The 22,450-nt window shown below is 41.7% G+C and overlaps 1 protein-coding gene across 3 annotated transcripts; it reads right to left on the bottom strand.

Annotated features, from left to right (window-relative positions):
• Positions 1 to 1,402: 1,402 nt before the first annotated feature.
• On the bottom strand, positions 1,403 to 12,418 carry LOC135243421 (GRB2-related adapter protein-like). Of its 3 annotated transcripts, none has more exons than XM_064315235.1 (5): positions 11,940 to 12,405; positions 10,833 to 10,930; positions 10,180 to 10,299; positions 3,503 to 3,674; positions 1,403 to 2,585 (listed from the first exon to the last, which is right to left on the bottom strand). In XM_064315235.1, the coding sequence occupies exons 1-5, from the start codon at positions 12,015 to 12,017 to the stop codon at positions 2,406 to 2,408; spliced, it is 648 nt and encodes a 215-aa protein (XP_064171305.1). In that variant the 5' UTR covers positions 12,018 to 12,405; the 3' UTR covers positions 1,403 to 2,405. The 3 variants fall into 3 exon arrangements, with proteins under 3 accessions (XP_064171305.1, XP_064171306.1, XP_064171307.1); XM_064315236.1 differs by having other exon boundaries at positions 3,503 to 3,671; positions 11,940 to 12,369; XM_064315237.1 differs by lacking the exon at positions 10,180 to 10,299 and having other exon boundaries at positions 3,503 to 3,671; positions 11,940 to 12,418.
• Positions 12,419 to 22,450: the final 10,032 nt, after the last annotated feature.

Here is a 22,450-nt window from a genome sequence, read left to right as displayed (position 1 = left end):
TTTGCGCCTACCAGCTTCGGACGTTCGCTCCTACCACCTCTTTAAGCATCTTCAGTTAAGATACACAATCATTACCGTTTTAGTTTCAGTTTTTACAACAGTATCTTTAAAGGGAATGGTCCCCTATCCGAAACACACGCCCATAGTATTTTTTTAATCTAACCACCCATTTCCAGCGTGTAAATCAGGTCCGGAATAAAACTTAAAGACAATCTAATGATGTACGCACAATGTTATAAATACAAAGCAATTTTCACATTAAGGGGAAAAAAAAAAAAGATTCCAAAGGTTGCGTAAGGCGCGTGTGGTGTGGATCCAAACTTAACACGTCGACCCAGGTAACGAAGTATGTTGTCACAACAACGTTACAGTAAAGTTAAGGTTCAGATCGTGAGATACAGTGTTTTGACAACGTCGGGATCGTGTTTCTGAACTTGCGCGATCATGACGGTTGAGCTGTTGACGACGAAAAGCATGCTGGCAGATACTTCATATGGAAACACAGGGAAATAAAGCGTCATATCTCACTAATGTGTGATTTAGAGTAGCTCACCAGGTCATAATTTGTAATCACACCCCTGTTCACTCAGAAGGGATATAAATACCCAGGAAGAGATTTATGGGGAAATTTAGACTGACCATGGAGCACGTGCAACTGCCAGTGAAAGACCTCAGGACAGTTGCTCACTTATTGAGCATTGAAAAGCATATCTCTTCTGAAAATCGCTTCTTTCAGTGCTCCTGTGCTCCTCCAAATGAAAGCAGTTTGTTTCCATGTGTTGCTATATCTTCTTCGACTTAGACCTTGTTATGCCCTTCTCTGAAGAACAATGCTGACACAGATACAGCTGTGTGCATTTCCTCTTTTTAACTGCCATGGCCAATGTGTTTGTTCAGTTCCTCTTTTCATTTTATTTGTTTTCTAATTGTAATTTTTTTGTATTATTGTTATTGTATTACTATTTGCTGTTATATTGGCATTTAAGGAGGGATTCCCTTAAACTGAAAAATGCAATGCTAATTTGAAAAGACAGGATTAGATGAGGGATAAATTGCCTAGTGTTGCACCTTCACATTACAGTCAGTGCACTTTGCACCAATTTCGTCATCTGCTGCTTAGCTGGTCTGATTTGGCCGTTTGCATAAATCATACCATGATCACCTGCCCTAAACCAGCACAGTGAGACTTGTAGACTGCTCCCACTCAAATTAGCTCAAATAGTTTGGCCCCAGGAAAGCTGTACATGTTAAAGTTTGTGGAGATCATTTTGACAAGATTAATGTAAAAAATATGCAATTGAAGATGGAAGTTTTAAACCATACCCTGGATGATTACAGACTTATTCACCTGGACGGTGGATGTTTTTGTTTTGCTTGTTCCAAACAGTACACTGACAATGTATTATGTCAAGTAAAATTTTATTTTTATGATATCTTTACAATTATCAGGCATAATAAGTGTGCGGTTATGATGTAAAAGCATATGGACACTGGGAGCCTGTAGTGATAAGCGTGATCTGCCTTCTGTTTACTGTACACATGCTAATAATTATCTCAGGAAATACTGACCATGCTGTGATACAAGAATAAAGATACTCTTCACCCGCATGGTTAAATATTAGAATATTAATTTGTACATTTATATATGAATAGAGTATTTACACTAAGCAAGTTGAAAGAAGCTGTCTGTTGAAATGGCTCAGCTGATTCAACAATGCAGTCAAAAAATTGTGTTTGAAAAAGCAGGAGTGAGTCAGATGTTAAAAACATTGAAAATGGAAAATTCAACATATTGCAAATATTGATCATTATAATCATCAATGCATTCATTTATTTGTTGTTAATTTTTTTTAGTATAGCTGTCATTCTGTGTTTGAAATGTAATACTTCTCAGAGTATCTAGGGCATGGATTTTAAAGATGAACATCAACAATTTTATACGATTCTTGCTCAAATCTTAATGGAGTATTTAGTGCCTCTTAAGTAAGTTTTGTCAGATACATTTTTTTTGTCTTTAGATTTGTTTTTGCTTTTCACAGTGGTTCTTTGCACATTTTTACACGCAGTTTTTAAGACCTCCCTCTGTGAAAAAGCCGTGAAAGGTGTGTTGCCTTTATTTTGTCAGGTCATGGGTAGTTTGTGAGGACATTCTGTCGTCAGTCACTGCACCAATCCCCCTTCAAACCCTTAATCCAGGTGGTCCCCAGCTGTCCCTCTCCTGCAGTGCCTGTGGTCGGTGAGCACAGCTGGTCCCATGATCCTCTGTTCACTAACGATGTGATATCCATAAATCTTCCATAAATATTCATACATTTCTGGGAGTGGGAGTTTGTGTAGTTTGGTCTGCTGCATCCTCGCCCTCCTCAGATAAGGAGGCTGGCGAAGGGGGGGGGGGGGGGAGGGTATCAGTGATAGATGGGCTGGACGTATTCTGGGGGGAAGAAGCCCACGCGGCCATGGCAACGCCCCTTCCACCGTTGGGAGTCAGAGCAGTCCAGGAAGTCGATGACATCACCACGATGGAAGTGTAGCTGGGAGGGGTGCTGGGGTTTGAAGTCAAACAGGGCATAGCCATGGTGGGCTTTCTGTGGGTGACAGAGAGCGCAATCAGTTTTACAGCATTCACAACCAATCAGCAACGACCTAATCAGAATTCTCACACCAACAACCAATCAATGAGAAACTTGTCGGGTTCCACCATTATTTTTCATCACACCACTAAACAATTTATGTGCACCAGGTTTTCTAATTTAATGTACTACTAAAACGTAGGAAGGGGATACTTTTTGCCGCACGTTAGCAACTTGAATGAAATTCTATTATTTAATACCCTTTATTGTTGAAAATGACAATTTTGTTGATGCTTTTGTAGGAATTGATCTTGGGAAACTTGTTTATGTGTATTCAATCTGAATATTGGCTCAGATACCAAATTCCAGCAAAGAACAACCTGCCTTCCATGCATAGCTTTTGAACATGCTCATATTTCAGGAAACAATGAAGGGTTCTGGCTTGGCAAGTGTCTGACTGTCAGAAAGAATTATGCTTAATGACAGAAAATGAGAGGTAGGTTCAATTGCCAGCTATTTAAATGTCCTTTCATTCACATTTAGTTTTGCCTATCTTATTCCTTGGTCGTCACGGAATCTGTCTGATTACTCCCCGTTTCGTTTTACATGCATAATATGTTTAATTTGTCATAAATGACAATAAGACGCCTGTGCGCTTGGGCATGTCCAACTGAAAAATCTGAGGTACAATTACACTAGCTGGCTTCACTCCACGTTTAGTAATTATTAAGTGATGACTGTATAATAGATGATTTCTTTGTGGAGAACAGTCTTAGTAACCCTGTAAGAATGTGAGAATCCGGTGAGAGGAGACAGTGCATCTCTCTCTCATGAGCAGGGGTATGTAACACTCCCTGTGTTCAGTGTCAGGTGTTAGAGAGGCGTGTTGCTCATCGCCCCTGGCAACGCCGTGACCCCACACTGCTCCTTACCCCTGGCGAGAGCTTCCCCTCCCTCAGGAAGACTGTCCTCTCCTTGGCGATGCTGTTGGTCTTGTAGAAGTCCACCAGCTGGTTCAGGGAGCTGAAGGCCTCATCCCACACAAAGTACTGGCCCTCTCGGTCCTTCAGGACCTTGAAGTGCTGCACATGATCCCCATAACTGCTGCGGCAGAGAGACAGACAGAGCACGGCAAATAAGGATGAGTGCAGTAAAAAAAAGTGCAATATATTGTAATGCCTATTCATATAATTTACTTTGTATATTAACATTCATTGTTAAATACGCATGGAGCAATCGGCAAAAATTAATATATATAAATATGCTGATCTCATAAAGACATACCTGAGAAGACAAATTATGAAAAAAGTTGAACATGACAGTGAACATTCTGAAGGCACCGTACTGTATGTTAATTAATGTACAAAAACAAAACAAAACAAAACAAAAAAATGATATGTGGAAAATCATACACTTTGATTTCTGCATGTGTGTATATATTGAAAGAGTGAGCATCGGCATTTTCTGTTCAGCCATTGCGTCCTCACAGAAGTATCAGTTATTACCGTCACACAGTACAAAATATGATTGGCACGTCTGATTGTACAACAGCGCCGTGTTCTCTGTTTGGTTTGTGTTTCGATCGGCGTAAAGCCCCATAGAAACTGGATTGCCAGCCTATGATTCGTATTTATCAGTTTAGCAGACACGGATCCAGAGCGACACACACACAAGCTGTTTTTTATGTTGCGAGAGGTTAAATGGTAATTGTAATGCTTTCTCTCATAGGCAAACATGTGCACACACATACATATACATATACTTACATGCACAAATTCACTTTTAAATACGTTAAAGCTTTTCACAGAATGTAAGATTTTGATGGGGCTGATGCGCATATAAACTAACAGGAAATTAAATAACAGGATCTTCTACATTCTTATTGGACTCCTCGTTCTCACAGGAAGAATTCCCATAAGGACTTATTCTCTGTCAACACAGTGCCAAATAGATCACATTTCTCCCAGTGTCGCTTTTGTCTACTGAAGAGGAATTACAGCTCAGTAAATCCTGCAGTAAATATATGGCTTGTATTGAGCTATGCTGATTAAACACAAAAGGAGTAGCATGGCCCACTCAAAGAATGCTACAAATGAGAGCTGCTGCTCTTCAGCTAGCTAAAATGAGCAACACTGAATGACATAGAAGTAATTAAAGTTACATGTACTGCATTATATTATACAACATATAATGATACTTATATTTTACGGCAGTGTAAAAACCATTTGTGTATCTGCAGACATGTGTTTAAGCTTATTATGACCGTGATAATACATTTAGTCTAATTGTATTGCAGTGTGTTCGTTTCTGTAGGGGGAATTCTCTTAGAATTATGAATGAGCGTAAACAATGCTTTGGGGTGGCAGGAGCAAAGCCCAGTTCAGCTCAGAAGGCCAATAGACGTTCATTCATTCATGGAGCGAAATGAATGTGTTCGAGGAGCACAGCTACAGTATGTGCTGCAGTTCGCCGGGCTATGCTGTGCTCAAAAGTGAATTTAAGAACTCCGCTGTGGCTGGGCGGTTTGGCGGGTGGACGTTGTTGGCTATAGTTTACGGCTTTGGTTCCCAGGTGGGGAACTGCTGTTACAACCTTGAGCGACGTAACTCGCAAGCTGCCCGGCTGGCTTCAGTAAACGTGCACCTGCATTCAAAAATGAGTGAAATTAATATTTTAGTAAAATTTGTGAAAATTTACACGCAACAAAACGTGCTCTGTCAGTGTAAAATGGACACTGCAGATTCTACTATTTATAAGTCACAAAGAAACACTGCAGTAATGCATTCAGAGAGACTTTTTGAAGAGATTTTCCAGACCAACATTGCCAAGATGGCTCCACTGCACATGTAGAGAATCCGCCCTGCTAGCACAGCCTATGGCTGAATTCACTTCTGTGCGTCTGTGCCTTACTGGCCAATCACCAGAGGACAGCAATGCACTGTCCCTCCTTAAATATGTTCCCCTGGCCAGCAAGCTGCAGTTTGCCTTGCGTCTGATGGGGTATTTAGACTCCTGCTTTTGAACAGCTGGGAATCAATGCTAGGGGAGAAAAGAAGACTGCAATCGCAGCAGGTTTGTTTCTAAAGCTACAAAAATATATAAAACTACAAAATGTTCATGCAAAATCTCAAAGTACTAAACATGGTAGAAAGACAGGGCATAGGACGTAAAGACTACTAGGGCTTGAGTGAGGGGGAACACTTGATAATTAAAATGTATTATTATTATTATTATTATTATTATTAATAATAATAATAATAATAATAATAATAATAATAATAATAACATTAACACATGATTATATATAATTCATAGGCAATACAACCATAAATTATGTTTTCACATGGATCAGAGATTTAATAAAATGGTTTTGTGCAAATTGATATTTGCATTGATATTTTATTTTGTGGTTGAACCAAATCAACTTCTTTCTCCTTTTGACAGTGGAGTGACATTCCAATCACCCCAAACAGTTTAACATTGTTACAGTTTCTGGGTGTGTGTTTTCTTAATATCTGACTGACAGCCGACAGGCAAGCAGCGACCTGAACGTTAATGTCTTTTCACGTCTGATGGCCCAAAGGAAAAGTTAATGTTTTAATTTTTGGCGGGCTATCGCAGTGAGTGGGTGTCTGTGTCGCTGGGCAGGTTTGTTGGCAGCCCAGTTGAGAGATGTGTCACACATTTGGCCTGCTCTCTGATAGGTTGAGGCAGGAACCATGTTTAGAGCTGAGTCACACAGTTCTTCTTATCTGTTCAGAAATGAAGAAATAGCAGAGCACTTAAAAACAAAAAACAAAATGTCTGCTTGAGATGCAGGGAGCTTTTAGGCCGCATATCAAAGCCAAAAATCTGCAGACATACAATAAGTACCTGTATGTTTTCACATTTTGGGTCATTATAAACGGCTGAGAAAAAAAGTTATTTAAAAATATATATATTTCACAACGATGGGGACACAACGATGAGGAGCAAAGGGCCTGTGATTGTGAAGTACGTTGCCCAGAATTACATATATTACAAATATATTTTACAATGAATACAAAATTTTTGCTCTGGGCCTGGTTTTAGCCGAGTATTTCTTAACTGCTGAGGTGAAAGAAACATTTCCTTGTCATTTTCACTCACAGGAGTTATAACCCCTTCAGAGCTCTTAGGACCAGGCGTGAAGAGGAAGAGAGGAAGATCAGCCCTTGGGCGGCCTCATCTTCCTCAAATGGTAGCTGAAATGAAGTCTGACAGAAAATGCACCTAATCACTGCGTCGCTGTAATAATGAGGATCCACTGTGACAGCCTGCAATAAGCTCAGTCTTCTTATAGAAGGATAATCAAAATGATCGTTTCTATAGGCTCGTATGTGGCTCCTTGTAGGGATCTCCCCATGGTACTCTGTGAGATAATGCTGCAATCCCACTCTGCTATAGCCTGCAGCCAGCTTCCAGACGTGCACCCTCACGCAGCTTTGCACACTATGGAACAGGTGACAGAGAAATATGTTTGTAAAAATGTCATGCTTAAAATAAACGTGAATTTTAAGACAGAAGGACGCATGAAAGGAGGTGCAGGAGGGGTTCAGTAGGCCCTCAGAAGCAGGGGCGGTGAGCTATGACTTTAGGGAGCCCAGGAAACCTCTCCCAGCTCCCTGCCCTCTGAGTAAAGCACAGATGCTTCTCAATCACCCGCCTTGGGTGTCAGCAGTTTCCCCAAAGCATTGGCTGGCCCCCTGGAGCCCCATCGGGGGCCTCCCGGGGACACAAATTTATGCAGTCTACCTGCTGGCCGCCTCAGACAATGAGAGCGTGTGGTGTGACTCTCGGTCATGTGACTCCCGCTGTGCAGAGGCTGCCTGATTAGCTAAATCATTTAAACATTACAGCAGGACTGAAATCATGGACAGGACCTGAACTCACCTGGATCTGGAATCCTTTAACTTCTTTTAAATATGCTGGCAAGGCCACAGCTATGAATTCTCAGACCCAAGGCCAAAATATTTTGTAGTAGCTTAAATGGACTGCATTTATATAGTGCTTTTATCCAAAGCGCTTTACAACTGATGCCTGTCATTCACCAGAGCAATTAAGGGTTAGGTGTCTTGCTCAGGGACCCACGCCCAGGGTGGGGTTCGAACCGGCAACCCGCCGACTGCCAGACAACCGCTCTTACCTCCTGAGCTATGTCACCCCCATCTAAAAATAGTTACACCCTGTGTCCCAATCCCCCTCATCTGCGGCCCTGTATGCTGGTAACATGTAAAACCACTCATGCAGATACCTCAGGAGTGTAAGGTCTATTACTAAGGACAGACAAATCTTTCTTCTAAATACTGATGAAAATATTGTTAGAAATCTGCGGCAATATTACTGGTGTCTAAATGGTTAAAATTATATCAGATAACTGTATGACCCAGGTCTGTGGAATGGGGCCTCATGTCTCCACATGTACCAGAATGAACCGAAAGAGGTTTACAGGTTACTGTGTAGCTTTGAGGGAGATTTTGATGTGATCTCATCAGTTCCCTGTGAAATCAGCCTTGAGCTGCCACGAGCTTCCCCTTGTGGGAGTTTGTGGGTAGTGCAGTTTGTTCTGCCAATACTGCTATGAGAGTAATTACAGTAGATATACATTTACTCATACACACACAAATGCATGCACAAAAGTGCAAACGCACACAAACACACAAATAAGCAATTGCTACAAAACTAGTTACCACAGATTGACAATACAGAGGTGAATACAAAAAGTAGTTAGAACTGTTTTCATTAAAAAAGGAAAATGCTATTTCTTTCTTCTATGTTGTGCATAAAGCTAAATCATGAAGAAACTTCTAAGCGGTATTGCGTCCTGCTGGAGCACATATACATAGCAGCTTGAGGGTATTTTTCAGACTATTTAGCCCAAATGCAGTAAAGAACAGACGGTTTGTCTGGCATTTCGCAGCTGGCTCATCAAAGCCGATATCCCATCAACCCCGAGAGAAGCGCCTTAGAAACCTTATCTGCTGGCGCAAGGTCACAGGCCCCCTTCCTGCACACCTGTGAGGCTGGCAGCGCCCATTCAGATGGGGCTAGTCATGGCAGCAGGTAGCATGGGCCTTCGTGTAAGAGCGGGCATTACAAACTGGGCAATATGAGGATAATGAGGTCTGACAATGCCCCCAAGCCCAAGGTAATGAGGTCTGACAATGCCCCCGAACACAGAGTAGCAAGGTCTGACAATGCTCCCGAACACAGAGTAGCAAGGTCTGACAATGCTCCCGAACACAGAGTAGCAAGGTCTGACAATGCTCCCGAACACAGAGTAACAAGGTCTGACAATGCTCCCAAACACAGGGAAATAAGGTGTGACAGTGACGCCAAGCATAGGATAAAACAGTCTGACAATGCCTTCAAGCACAGGGAAATAAGGTCTGACAATGACCCCAAACACAGGGAAATAACGTCTGACAATGACCCCAAACACAGGGAAATAAGGTCTGACAATGACCACAAACACAGGGAAATAAGGTCTGACAATGACCCCAAACACGGGGTCTTTCTTCATGAGGTTGCCAGGGGGGTCACAGATTCATTAAGGGGGGCCACATTATCTCCAACAGCTATATTAGCCAATAATAATGGACTATTTTAGGTGGAAAAATAAGAGTGGCACCTGGGGTGGCTGATCAAATTCCAGAGGTGGCCAGTGGCCACCCCATTGGACACGCCCCTGCTAACTGAATGAATCTGAAAACAGTCAGAGGCCCATGAAGCAGGTCCCTTCTGCACAGAACCAAATAACAATACATAAAGTCACGTACTCTCCAGCTCTCAATTTGTCACCTGTGATAAACTTTTTATTCTGTCTGTTCTTCTACACTAAGCATCAGAACTTACTTAAGATGGAAATATTCCTGTCCCCAGGGATGAGTTTGGGTGAAGAGGCGCGATATTTATAACTTCAATGCAAAACAACCAAATGAATTCATCGATGGGGGAGGTTTTATCTGCTTCATCCTGCGCTAGCTTTAAATAGCCGCTTTCGCTGCAAGCTCAGCCCCTCCCTTAGTCACAGAGCACATGACCAAGGCCGCAGACTACCAGTAAATAAGTACATCGCCGGGGGAAACAGAATAAAACTATGAGGCCAGTTAAAGCTGGCCTGGCAGAGATTCAGCACTCTTACCAAAAATGAGCATGTTGCAATGTAGTGTTAATATGTGGACTTTTATCATTCTTCAAAAATATAATGATAAATGCATTTTTCCGTAAGAGTTATTTCTGTATTGTGTTAGTGGCCATCTGTCTGTGTCTGTCTCACCCTTTAGGAAGTTCGTCAGCAGATATGCTGCACAGAGGAAAAAATATCTGACGTCAAGGCCTTGTGTCCTTGGAGTAGTAACACACACACACACACACACGCAGACACACACACATACATGCGTGGAAATACACAGCCAGTGAAACAGGCAACAAACGTCTGTGTAAACATCATCCGTCACATATGCACTGTATGCCTTATCTCTCCTGTCAGAAGTCCTTGATGACCTGCATTCTGTACTTGAACCGCATTGAGCTGTTGCCGAGGGAGACTGGGGTGCGTGGTGATTAAGCGTCCCCGTGGATAGCTCACCTGACGGACATGGAGAACTCCCCTGGAGCGCTCTCGCTCTCCCGCACGAGGAACGCCCCGCACTCCTGCTGTCGAAGACGCCCTTCGGCTACCTGTCTGGAGACCCGTCCCGCAAACCACCTGTACAAGGGGCCTGTGGTTACCCTAAGCAAGGGATTAGCAAACTACACCATTCAATGCCCAGTGTTAAATCAGCTCTTATAATGTATATGTGGGCCCGCACTGACCATATATACTTGGTTAGGGTTGAATTAACACTGGACATTTTTCTGTGTATCCCAGCTGGCCTCAACCCTACTGACAAGCTCCCTTCTGTTCTGTATCAGTGTTTATTTAAATTGTGAATGAAATCAAAATATAGTGACAAGTATCTCTCTTCCTCTGTCTATATAGTTTTCAGCACATTATATTAAACCCCTTCCATTGTTAATTTGGGATGTGCACAATATTATTTTTAAGAGCTTACTGTTCACTTATGCATGTGGATCATTCTGCAGGACACTCAGCGAAGCAACACAGTTTACAGTACCCAGCAGAGCCGTAACTGAGATACAAACTCACAATCGTCTGGTTGGCTGGAGCACCACCACCCCCATAATGCACCTCTACTTTTAGCTGACAGCAGCACGTTTCACCTGGACAGTAGTACTCACGCGTGGGGTCGCACGTTAATGTAGTTCTTGGGGACATAGCCTCTGTGCCCCGTCAGCTCAGCTGTGTACCAGTTAGGGTCATCCTCCATGTTGGTGATCTGTAACCATGACAACAGATCTATAAGCAGCCTGAACAATCAAGAGCATAAAGACCCTGTGCAATCAAAACCATCATGTTAAATAAAAAGAATCGAAGAAAATAATTACTATGACATCAAGCACTTGCCATTCTACTGAGTGTTGGAAAGATTTTTTAAATTTTTATCATGAAAGCAAAAATAATTATTATGCTGCCCAAGTTGTTTTCAACACTAATGGAAAGTTGGCTGTTTATAAGCCGGGTGTAGACTACATACAGTGAATAAATAACATCAAAAATGATGTTATTGTATGACTTCATTATCAGATGGAAATTAAATTAGCTAGCTTGCTGGTTTGCTAGATGGCTAGCATTTCAAACAGCAGCGGCGTCTGATTCGCCGAAGTGACAGCATCAACCACTCTGGAGGCAGTGGTGGGTCACTGGGATTAACTAGGTCTAATGTCAGCTCATACATTTAGCCTACAGCTGAACTGCTGATTCTGTAGGCTTTGGTTTCCTCATGTCACACACACACAAACACAAAAAATTAGTTGTTTTCCATACTGTTCTCCATGTCCTGCTAGATGGCTAACAAACCACTAACATGAATTTAGTGGGGTGTCTATCAAATGTCACTATTGTGAATATTAATTGCAGGAAGAACATGTCCCCTCAGTCCTCCAGCTCTCCTGTTCAGACATATTTTGACTTAATATTTGGAATATTAAGGAAATAGCATTATTTTCCAGTTTTTTTAAAGTATACATTTCTTTCTCTTTTGGCTTAGTAAACATTTCAAAAGTCAAAACAAGCGATTGTACAGGGCGTTTAAACTCAACATGGTCTCAGAAGATCGAGCAACACTCCCTGCGTGGTTTTCCCCCCCAAAGTTCCCCGCGTAGCCGAGCGCTGATTTCGTTTCTTTTGATGCTCGCGTGCTGCACAGTGCCGTGCTGCAGGAGTGTCCGAGCAGCAGATGCGCGGCGGGGGGAGTGCGTTGGGGCTCGCGTGTCCGCGTGCCTTACCTTCAGGATGTCTCCCTTCTGAAAGCTGAGCTCATCGCTCTCCGTGGCTCGGAAAGTGTAGAGAGCCAGAGCCTCCATCCCTGTGTCCCCCCCCCTACCCCGGAGCTGTGTCCGTGTGCCCCCCGGAGCTGTCCTGCTTGCCCCCTGGGAGAGAGGGAGACCAGAGACAGCTGAGTCCGCAGCTTCGTATTGACTGGAGGGTGTCAAGGATAATAAGCCTGAGGACGAGGAGGAGAGAAGAATAAAGAGAGAAAGAAGCCAAGTCCTGCTGCCTACTGGCTGTGGTCAGCACCGTCTGAGAGAGAGAGAGAGAGAGAGAGAGAGAGAGAGATGGGGGGAGGTAGTTCCTGTCGCTTACTCAGGGAACTGAACAGAAACAGGAAACCAGAACAAACAAAGGAGGGAAAAAAAAGCTCTCTGAATGCCCTCAGAAAAGTTCCCCTGAGCAGCAGAGTGGACTGATCAATGATGCCCCTCTTAGAACACAAACAGTAGTGTCTGCCTGCCTGTGTGCGTGTGTGTGTGTGTGTGTGCATGCATCTGTGTATGTGTGTGTGTGTGTGTGTGTGTGCATCTGTGTACATGTGTGTGTGTGTGGGTATGTGATGTGTGCGTGTGTGCATCTGTGTGTATGTGTGCGTATGTACGTATGTTTGTGCATGTGTGTGTATGCTTGTGTGTGTGTGTGTGTGTGTGTGTCTGAAGTTGCAAGAGAGAATTCCCCAAAGGGAGAGAGAGGAACATCTGAGAGAAGTGAAAAAGGAGGGAACTTGTGAGTCTGGGGCTACTGAAGCCCTGCGAGACCAGCTGGGGTGGGGGGGGTTAGGGTTGCAGTTGTTTGGTTAAGTTTGCAGAATCCTCCTTGATCTCCCTCTGTCTTTAAAGCGGTGCTGTTTAATTCATGACATTGTGGGAGCACTTTTATAAATGATCTCTCTGCAGGCGCCTAGTCGTGGCTGGGAGTTAGTCCACCACTCGCTGAGACTCACTGGCTTCTCTGAGCCGGCCCCTGAACGTTAACGAAGAACTGGTGCGCGGGTCCCCAGTTCTCAGCAGGAGAAGGGGAGGCCCTCTCTGATGACATCGGTTGAAATCCAAGCGTCTTTAACGCTACCGGGGAAGGGCGTTGGTGGCACTGATGGCGCTGACGTTCCGCTTTCGCTCGCCCACGCCCTTTACGTCCCAGCTGTGTGTGCAGCGACCTTGGAAGACGTGGCTTTTGGGGGCTCTTTGCAATGCTTTTCTGTTGCTCTTCTGAGGGACAACTCACACATATCAGAAGAAAGTATCATTTAAAATGCTCTGTAATGATACTGTGCGACACCACATCTTCTCAGCTTCAAAGACGTGCTGCGCTTCACAATCTCTTGCAGAATATTTTTCTGAAAACCATCCCTCAACCACAGTGTGGTTTTTGTTATTCATTAATCAGCTGGAGCCTGGAATTATTTTAAGTGAAACAAAGCAACCAGTTATGGCGTTAATACAGTCAATGTATGTCTAGAATGTAAAGTTCTAGATCTAGTCTTCAAGAAACCATCACAATTCATTGAGATGTAGGCTATAAAAAATTAAATGTGGGACAAAAATTTTTAAATGGAACAATTCAAATATTTATAGAAGGCTTACATATTGTGCCAGAATTGGGAGAAAATAAAGCCTATAACTACTGAAGGATTTACACATTTAAGCGGTTAGTCTACAGGAATATATCTTATTAAAGAATAATAATAAAAATCCTCAGCCTATCAGAGTAAATGAGAAGTGGTGGGAGTCGTTCTTGTATTTCCTCAGAACTGCAGTGACACTTTTTACCATCATGTAAAATCACTGACTGAAGGAATTTGGACGATTGCTGGAATTATGACGTTTAAGAGCCTCTTTCCCCAGAATTCAGGTTGGAAACCACCCGTTGTGTGCTTTTCTGCGCTGTCTGCCTTATATTGGTCAGGAAAGGTCAATACAGTTCAATTTAACCTGCTTTATTAATTCATTTACTTTCAACGTACGGGCTGTAAAACGGAAGTTTCAGCGTTGATCAGATAAAGACGATGGCTTGGTCACCAACTTTAAGAATAAGTAAATTAAAAAAGGGTACTTGTGAGGGCCTATCATAGAGCTCCCTGTAGTGGACACAAACACACACACACACACCACCCTGTTTTGAGCACAGTGGTTTCTATTAACTGAACATTTCTTTTCTTTCCTGTTTGGACACACTCAGGCTGACAAGGTCAAGAACTTCAAAGAAAAAGCCAGACACACACACATAAACACACACACGCACGCACACACACAATCACACACACACTCACACCACCCACTCAAACACACATACACACACACATAGGGACACACACTGCCAGCTGCTTCTTTGAGGAACTTTTGGGAACTGTCGAATCTAGTCATCATTATTAGTCAGAGGAAAAATTTAGTAACTCGGGCAGAAAGGCGTGTGTGTATGTGCGAGTGTGTGTGTGCGTGGAAGGAGGGGTCTGTTGAAGATTTTTTGGTAAATGGTCCTTTCCTGTTTTAATGTGGGTTTGAGTTGAATGAGGTGAGTTCTTGTGAGGGAGTCTCAAATACATTTTGGAGCAAAAGCACACATACAATGATGTGTCAATCGCAATCGTGCGACCTGATAAAGGACTGATTACAGGCTATGATTACAGAATGACAGTTGAAAGAGATGTTGGGATTGCGTTCTCTTTTTAAAAAAGTTCTTTCTTGGGCATGGTAATCACAAACTTTTGTTAAAAAAACCTTGTCTTAACCACCTGATATAAATTAATGAATAAATTATGGCTAATACTGTTACTTTGCAAAGTGTCCAGGATGTGAGATCACAAATCAGGTACGACGCAGAAATAGGCTCCTGTCCTGCTGCAGAGAAACTGCAGTCCAGTGAAATGCAAGACATTAACTGCAGCCCTGAGGAACAAAGAGGGGAACTGCTTTCCTGATGCTATATTTATCCCACGGCAACACGTAGCCCTGCATGGAGGAACAGAGGAAACAGGGAGGAGGCCCCCTTCAGGCCAGGGATGGGGAGATGGGGGGATGGAATTGGGGGACGGGACCAGGGGATGTTAGGGGATCCTGGACAGGGGTATAGGATGGCGTGCATGACAGGTAGAGGAGCTGGTTTGGATAGGGACAGATAAAAAAGAACCAGATAACTGTTTTGTTTCTATCTTGTTGCTTTACCTCACATCCACATTGTAAACACACTTATTTAAAGAAGTTCACAAAACAAAGGAACAAGTAACAGTGTAATACCAAGTGTTACAATAAACTGAACTGTTATTACAGTCAACTAACAAAGTGGAAAATTGCATTCAAGGCTCATTAACACTACCAGAGCTAGCAGCAGTGTGCAATTAGTGCTAGAATAAACCATACATTTAGCAGAGTCAGCCATCTGCACAAATGTATTACATTACATTACATTACAGGCATTTAGCAGACGCTCTTATCCAGAGCGACTTACACAACTTTTTACATAGCATTTTACATTGTATCCATTTATACAGCTGGATATATATACTGAAGCAATGCAGGTTAAGTACCTTGCTCAAGGGTACAACGGCAGTGTCCTTACCCGGGAATCGAACCTGCGACCTTTCAGTTACAAGCCCAGTTCCTTACCCACTGTGCCACACTCCGTATTAAGCCTGTTCCTGTGTATCACACTTCAGGCTGTAAGTGGTGCATGCTGGTACTGTTCTGCTGGGGCCATGATGGTAGCTACTCTGCCTCACTGAACTGAATAACTGATTACTTCATAGATAACATATGGAAATTTGAAGGTCCACGGTTATAACCTTGAATTTATTTCATAAATCGTCTGTTAAAGTGCATGCATTTAGCAGGTACTTAGCTACAATGGCAGACAGTGGTAACAGAGTGAGAAACTATTCAGTTTCCTGTCTGAATGTGGTCATCTGTGGGGTGAGGATGTGACCTCATCAATGTATAATTGTGACAGATAAGAGGGCGATGTGAGAAGCTGAAGTGTCTTCATTGTCTAACTGCCACTGTGTAGGCAAGGCTCTGGTCTGTTCTCGGAAAACAAAAGTAAAACCTTTTAAACCAAAGTTTTGACCTTATCATCTGATTGTTATGTTTTTGATTTTGATTCAGCCACAGTTAAACTGAGACTGAGGCAGAAAAAAAGAGAAGAGAAGCATGTATTATGATGTTTCTCTGAGTAAAACAAGATTTAATAAAACTATGGCTCATAAAGGAAACTTCATCTAAATGACTTACAGTGTACTATACCTGCTTGACCATTCAGTATTCAGACCAATAAACTTGCATACACATAACATTCAAACACAAATAATAATAATAATAATAATAATAATAATACATTGTATTTCTATAGTTCTTTTCATTATACATTTTTAAACACACAATCTAAAAAAACTACTACATAAAAACAGAAACTTCACTGCTCCCCTAGTCCCCATTCTGAGGGTCTGTCATGGTTCAGCATGTATGTACGTGTGAAGGAACATTCCTGGTAGCTACGATGGAAATGGGAAGGAAGTTCTGCCCGATTCCCATAAATCACTCAAGATAAACAAGCTTGATCATGCTAACCTTACTCACAACAAATCCTACAAGGAAACAAAACAGCATCTACCAAATCTGATACTCAAACCTCAGTGCTGTTTGCCCTTGTCCATGTGCACTTTGTAATTTAAAATATCAAAAGATAAATAGTATTTTAAAACTGCTTATAACAGAAAATACAGTAGCAAACCATGTCTCTGTGCTGGACAGAGACTATTCAAATTGTAACTTTTGTAAAAAAAAAAATACTGTTTTTTTGATGGGTTGATACGATTTTATTTGGAAAAATGGACAAAAAGCTATTATGCCAGCTGCATTTCAGTCCCACAAGCTAGTATGTAATCAGCAGCAATTCAACCAACCAGGCTGAATGAGAACTCTGAGCTAATCACTACCTCAAATGAAAGAAAATCAGAAATAAATCTAAAAATTACAGACCAGGCTTGAGAGACTGATATCAAAATCCCCACCAATCAGCAGCTGAATGGGGTACCTTCAAGTGGAACATATAAACGAATATACATAGGTCTTCTTTGGAAAGAACAGCAACTGAAACCAGCCTCTTCTTGTAAAAAGATATTTGCTGTCCCCAAGTGGTAGCTTGTAGAAGACATATTACAGCAGTGGTAATCAACCCTGTTCCTGGAGATCTACCATCCTGTAGGTTTTCGCTCCAACCCAAACAAAGTACACCTCATTCAACGGCTAGAGATCTTGCTGAGCTGTTAATTAGCAGTGTCAGGTGTACCAAATTAAGGTTGAAATGAGAACCTACAGGATTATATATTTCCAGGAACAGGGTTGGTTACCACTGTATTATAGGATTACAAGGGGACAGTCATGTGACTGATATGCTGTAACCTCAACAGGGTATTTCCTCTTTAACTCCTGAGTTGGAGGTTTTCCATTTTGGGTGCATGCCAACCTCGGTAAACACTCAGCAGGCTGTGGGTAAGTTTTAAGGGAACAGAATGAACTGTGCTGTCGTTTATCACCTTACAGCACCCTCATTTTCAATGGATAAAGCTTGTCGCTCGTCCTGGGGCAAATTCCCGCCGTACAGCAGATGTTTCAGATGTGTCTTTCTGTGGCAGCGACGTCTTCTCCAATCCATATTTAAGCCATGGCACACTTTGAGACTCTGACCTTTTACTTGAACTGTGTGCAGCCCCTCTTATCTTTCCCCAGGTCCAGTGGTTCTCTGTAACCTAAACTGGTGTTTGCCGTTTGTCTTACTCAATATGTGTGATGGTTTCATGCTTCAAGGGTTCTGTGACAGTTGAGCAACAGGTCAGTGAAACGATCCGGAATCCTTTCAGCCGGGCACTTGATTTGCTGCAGCTCTGTGAAGTATCACTGACTGCTAATTCACAGGCTGAGGGACAGACAGCATGTACATAAATATATAAGCAGGGTTTTCTTACACATGGAAACAGGAGTGCATCACCCTCATTCTCGATCCCTGTACCCTCACACTCTGTTTGTCAAAAATACTGACAATAATCTCAAATAATTTCTGAACTGTTGAAAATGATCAGAAACATGTGGATGCTAGGGTGTTCTAGGGTCTTACGGTGAAGCCACACTATACGCGGCGGCTGTATAAAAATCTGAATCAATTTTTGTCTGAATAAAAATTATTTTTGCAGTAACCTAGAGCTGAAAGATGTTAGTCAGCTGCCTAGCTATGCTGTCTAATGTCTATCTTGTGAGTAACAACCAACAACAAAAACATTGTCTGGCTAATTAGCCAGCTAATGCCTTCGAAGTTATATATCTGGTTAGCTAGCTAGGTGGCTGGTAGAAACGAACAACTAGCAACTAATACATTAGGAAATTTTTTTTTTAATTCAGACTGGACAATGAATATGAAATACGACATTAAACCCGGTCAACATTTAACGAACACAACTGTCTGTCAAAAATAGGTGACACGCCCACAAACAGCCGATTGTTGGGACGCGGCCCGGCGACAGGCGGCCGTCACCGCGTAGCCTATAGTGTGGCTTCACCGTTACTCAGTAGGCGCTAGGGTGTTCCAGGGTCTTCACTGTTCATCTCACAGTAGCAAAATGGGGTATTCTGCGTCAGAAAATCAAACCTAATGAAAGTGTTCAGATGTAATGTTTGAAAGCATTTGTCTGGTGTTCATACATTATCGTTTTAAGGGCCATTGTCTGAGACCCCTTGGCACAGCCACCTAAACGCTATTCTGAGGGTTTCATCTGCAAAACGTATGGAACTGCTCAAGAATGTCTGAATTAATTTAAATAGCAAAACTATGTCAAATGATTATCGTATGATAAACCTGTGAATGTTTCAGAGTTCCTGGTGTGCTGTAACATGACCCCCTCTCACCAAGCTCCTGGGATGTGCTCTAACTGCTGCCGCCTCACACCTAGCCTAACCCATGTGCCATTTGTCAGAGAACGCAGCCTCTCTCGATTTTGGCAGATGATTTTTAGCAATGATTTGAATTTTCTCATTTCTAATTAGTAAATCTTTCATTTATAATGACAAATTTTTGCCCAGATAATGGAATTTCCGCCCATATATGTGAGAACCACATTGTCACATATATTGGTCACGTACAGTTCATACACAATACTGCCCTCTAGAGGCAAAACAATGCAAATTAATCAATTAAGTCAAATTTCCTGAAATTATTTATTACACTAAGTTACTCTTTTTTTTTAGCTGGTCACTGACATGTTTGTAATGATCTAGCTTGTTAGCTAACTAAAAAATAAGTTAGTCGGGCAAGCAATTAATTTAAATGAAAGGCTGAAGTACCATGAAATTCTTACAAATACTGAAATTACAGGTATCGCCATACTAAAACTTTAGGATGCAAAAACATTTTGGTTTTTAAATATTATTAGATTCATGGGTATATGTGTCTCTCTTTATCTGATCATACAATACACTGTTTCTCCAAGCAACAAATGTAGTAATTATTTTGAAGTAACTCAGTTGAATGTGTTTTTTTAGCTGCCTTGTAGACATGTCCAAGAGTGAGAAGCGATTGCATGAAAGCTGTAAAATATTTGATGAAAGTATGTATATGTAACACCCAAATTTCCCCACCTGGGGATTAATAAAGTCTATCTTATCTTATCTTATCTTATTTTTAAAAGTTGGTTAAATTTATTTGGAAACATGTTTGGCTTTGTGAAAAATGATTTAAATGCAATGTCACAGTGTGGACATGCGATTCAAGCATCAAATGCTGTTGTATGGTTTGGGTCTGCCTGGACCCACAATCCCAGATGGGCCCCACCAAAGACCTGGTCCCAGCTGCATCTCTATGTTGCTTGCAGCGTTAAACGCATGGACTGTGGTTAAGTGCCTGACAATAATTATGGTTTACATGGGGCCACTTTCCACAGATATCTGTATAACCGTGTAGTTGGTTAGCCATACTGGTTTGTGTATGGCTTACTATACAGCAAAGGGTTTCCGATAAAAATGTTAAAGTGTTTCAAGTGACTGGCACAAGACATAAATCTTTTTATATTTACCATAATTCAACAGTTACAGCTGTAAGAAAATAGCAAAACTGTGAAATGGTCCTCTTGCTGTAGGTTGGGAGAGGACTGCTCTATTTCATGAATATTGTAATAAATCTGTGAATGATTTAATGTAGCAGTGAACTAGTCACAAATAACACTGTTAGGGATGACTCACTCAACCGTGCTTAATGCTCCACTGGAGCACTGAGTTGTGTGTTACGCCACTTCTGAGTAGTGTTGCAAGACGTCCGGTTTTCAAATTATTTGTACATATCCGGTCCGAGTAAGTGATGTAAGAAATTTACCGGTAGTCTGCAATGAATTCGGGTGTCAGTGACTCCCTGGTCCGTCGTCGGTTGCGAGGGAAATGTCACGTCACGTCGCTTCGAGTTCCTGTACGAAAGCTCCTGGCTTTGTTTGCGATTACGGTTTCTGCTGTGCTTGTTGTCCGGTTTTGACTAATTATAACTTCGGAAACCCTACTTTTGAGGCCATGGTATTGCAGATACTTGAACCATCTTAGATTTGGTTTTATTTGGCTAACACTCTCTAACATTACTCGCCAGCTCAATCCCAAACTGCAGGGTTTCTTTTTACTGACTGAAATGATTAAACATCTTTTTGAAGTGTTGACTCCACAATTTCTCTATACTTTGGCTTTCAATGACAGAACTCCAGAACATATGTGCGGGCTCCTGTCTTTCAACTTTATAATCACTTTGAGCAGCCTAGGAAACATGTAATTGAATGAATTTTGAAGTTTGTTTCTTCAGTACGGGTTGATCTCTTTCATAACATTAATTTGTCCCAAACATTATGGTGCCCTGAAATGGGGAGACTATGTATAAAAAGTGCTGTAATTTCTAAATGGTGAAACCACAGTGTATCGATGACCTTAAATAAAAGCTGAGAACTTTAACCACATGTGAATTGTTTGATTAAAAACGTAAAATTTTGGAGTACAGAGCCAAATCAAGAAAGAAATGTCTTTGCCACAAACATTATGGAGCTCGCTGTACTGTATATTAGCACGCACAAAATTTGTACCCTCAGATGAATGTACTGCTGATTGGATCAGCTGTTTAGTAAACCACAATTTTTGAACTAACCGTTTTTCTTTTTTACTTTTCTGAAACACACTATTAGAAGAAGCCTACTAATGGAATGCTGGTTTACAACTCAAAGATGTGCCTACACCTCAGCAGCCTAGTTAAAGAACGGCATGTCTCTGCTGAAATGACTGTTTAATAGCAAAATGCTCATCCATACTTTTCAATCTGTGAAACATTGTTCCACAATTATTATAACTGTGAAGTAGAGCCCCGTGTTGTCGCATTCAGTGACTCCACCAAAAACTATGCTTAATATCCACTGCAGAAACTTCAGGCTTCAGTCAACTGGAATTTAATTTGTTCCACAAGAAATAGTCATTTTCAGTCACTTCATCGGTTGTTCAGAAAACCTGATTTTTCTGTGACCTGGATTGTGCAGAACGGCAGATGGGATTTTTGAGAGCTGGAGGCTAGGAATGAGCATTTGCCTTGTGGTGTGTGAAACAACTTCTCTGAACAAAACTGTAAAAAATATGTTCTAAATTATTCTTAAATGTGCAATGACATTGGAACAGCCACTATTATCAGCTGAATGCTGCAATCAAACTAAATATACTTTTTTGTTGTGATTTGTGGGTTTATTTCTTTGTGGCAACTTTCTGGGGTCAATAAATGAAAGCACACAGAACATTTACAACTTTTAAAAACTGAAAAGTGATGGTGGAGGTGAAGAAGCACAAGTACAGCAAAGCGAAAGGACAAGCCAACAGCCATTGTTGGCCATTCAAGCCATTCAAAAACCAGATTTAGCCTTGGAATTGCTTTATCTCAATGGTGACACTATAGAAGAACGAAAATATAAAAACAGTATAAAACGGATATACAATATAAAGACGGAGGTGAGTGGGCAGGGTTGGGGACAGAGGAGGAGACGTATTTTGATTGCAAATACAGGATCACAACAAAGCTAGAAATCTAACATAGCATGCCTTTAACATGATCGCCGACTTGTTATTGGGATGGCAGGTGTGTGGCATGCTCCACACCTATACATCGCTGAGAGTCTGGCACTTTTCAGGGTTCCCTACAGAAATAACCACAATGACCAGACTCACAGCCCTTCTTCTTCTTCTTCTTTTCCTTGCCGATAATGTTAGCTAGCCCTGTATATACTCTACATTACATTTATTTGGCAGACGCTTTTATCCAAAGCGACGTGCAAAAAAGTGCACCGACATACAAACAATTAGTGGGTCTGGCATGTACAATAACCCATTAAAAACACTTCCACTTAAAAATATGACGTACGCTTTTATTTATTTGTCATGGTAAAAGAAAAATGATTGAATCCATGCCTATGTGTTTCTTT

Source organism: Anguilla rostrata, chromosome 17 (assembly GCF_018555375.3).
Source record: "Anguilla rostrata isolate EN2019 chromosome 17, ASM1855537v3, whole genome shotgun sequence".
NCBI lineage: Eukaryota > Metazoa > Chordata > Actinopteri > Anguilliformes > Anguillidae > Anguilla > Anguilla rostrata.
Note: the sequence above shows the minus strand (reverse complement) of the source record. Positions and strands in the feature narration are given on the sequence as shown.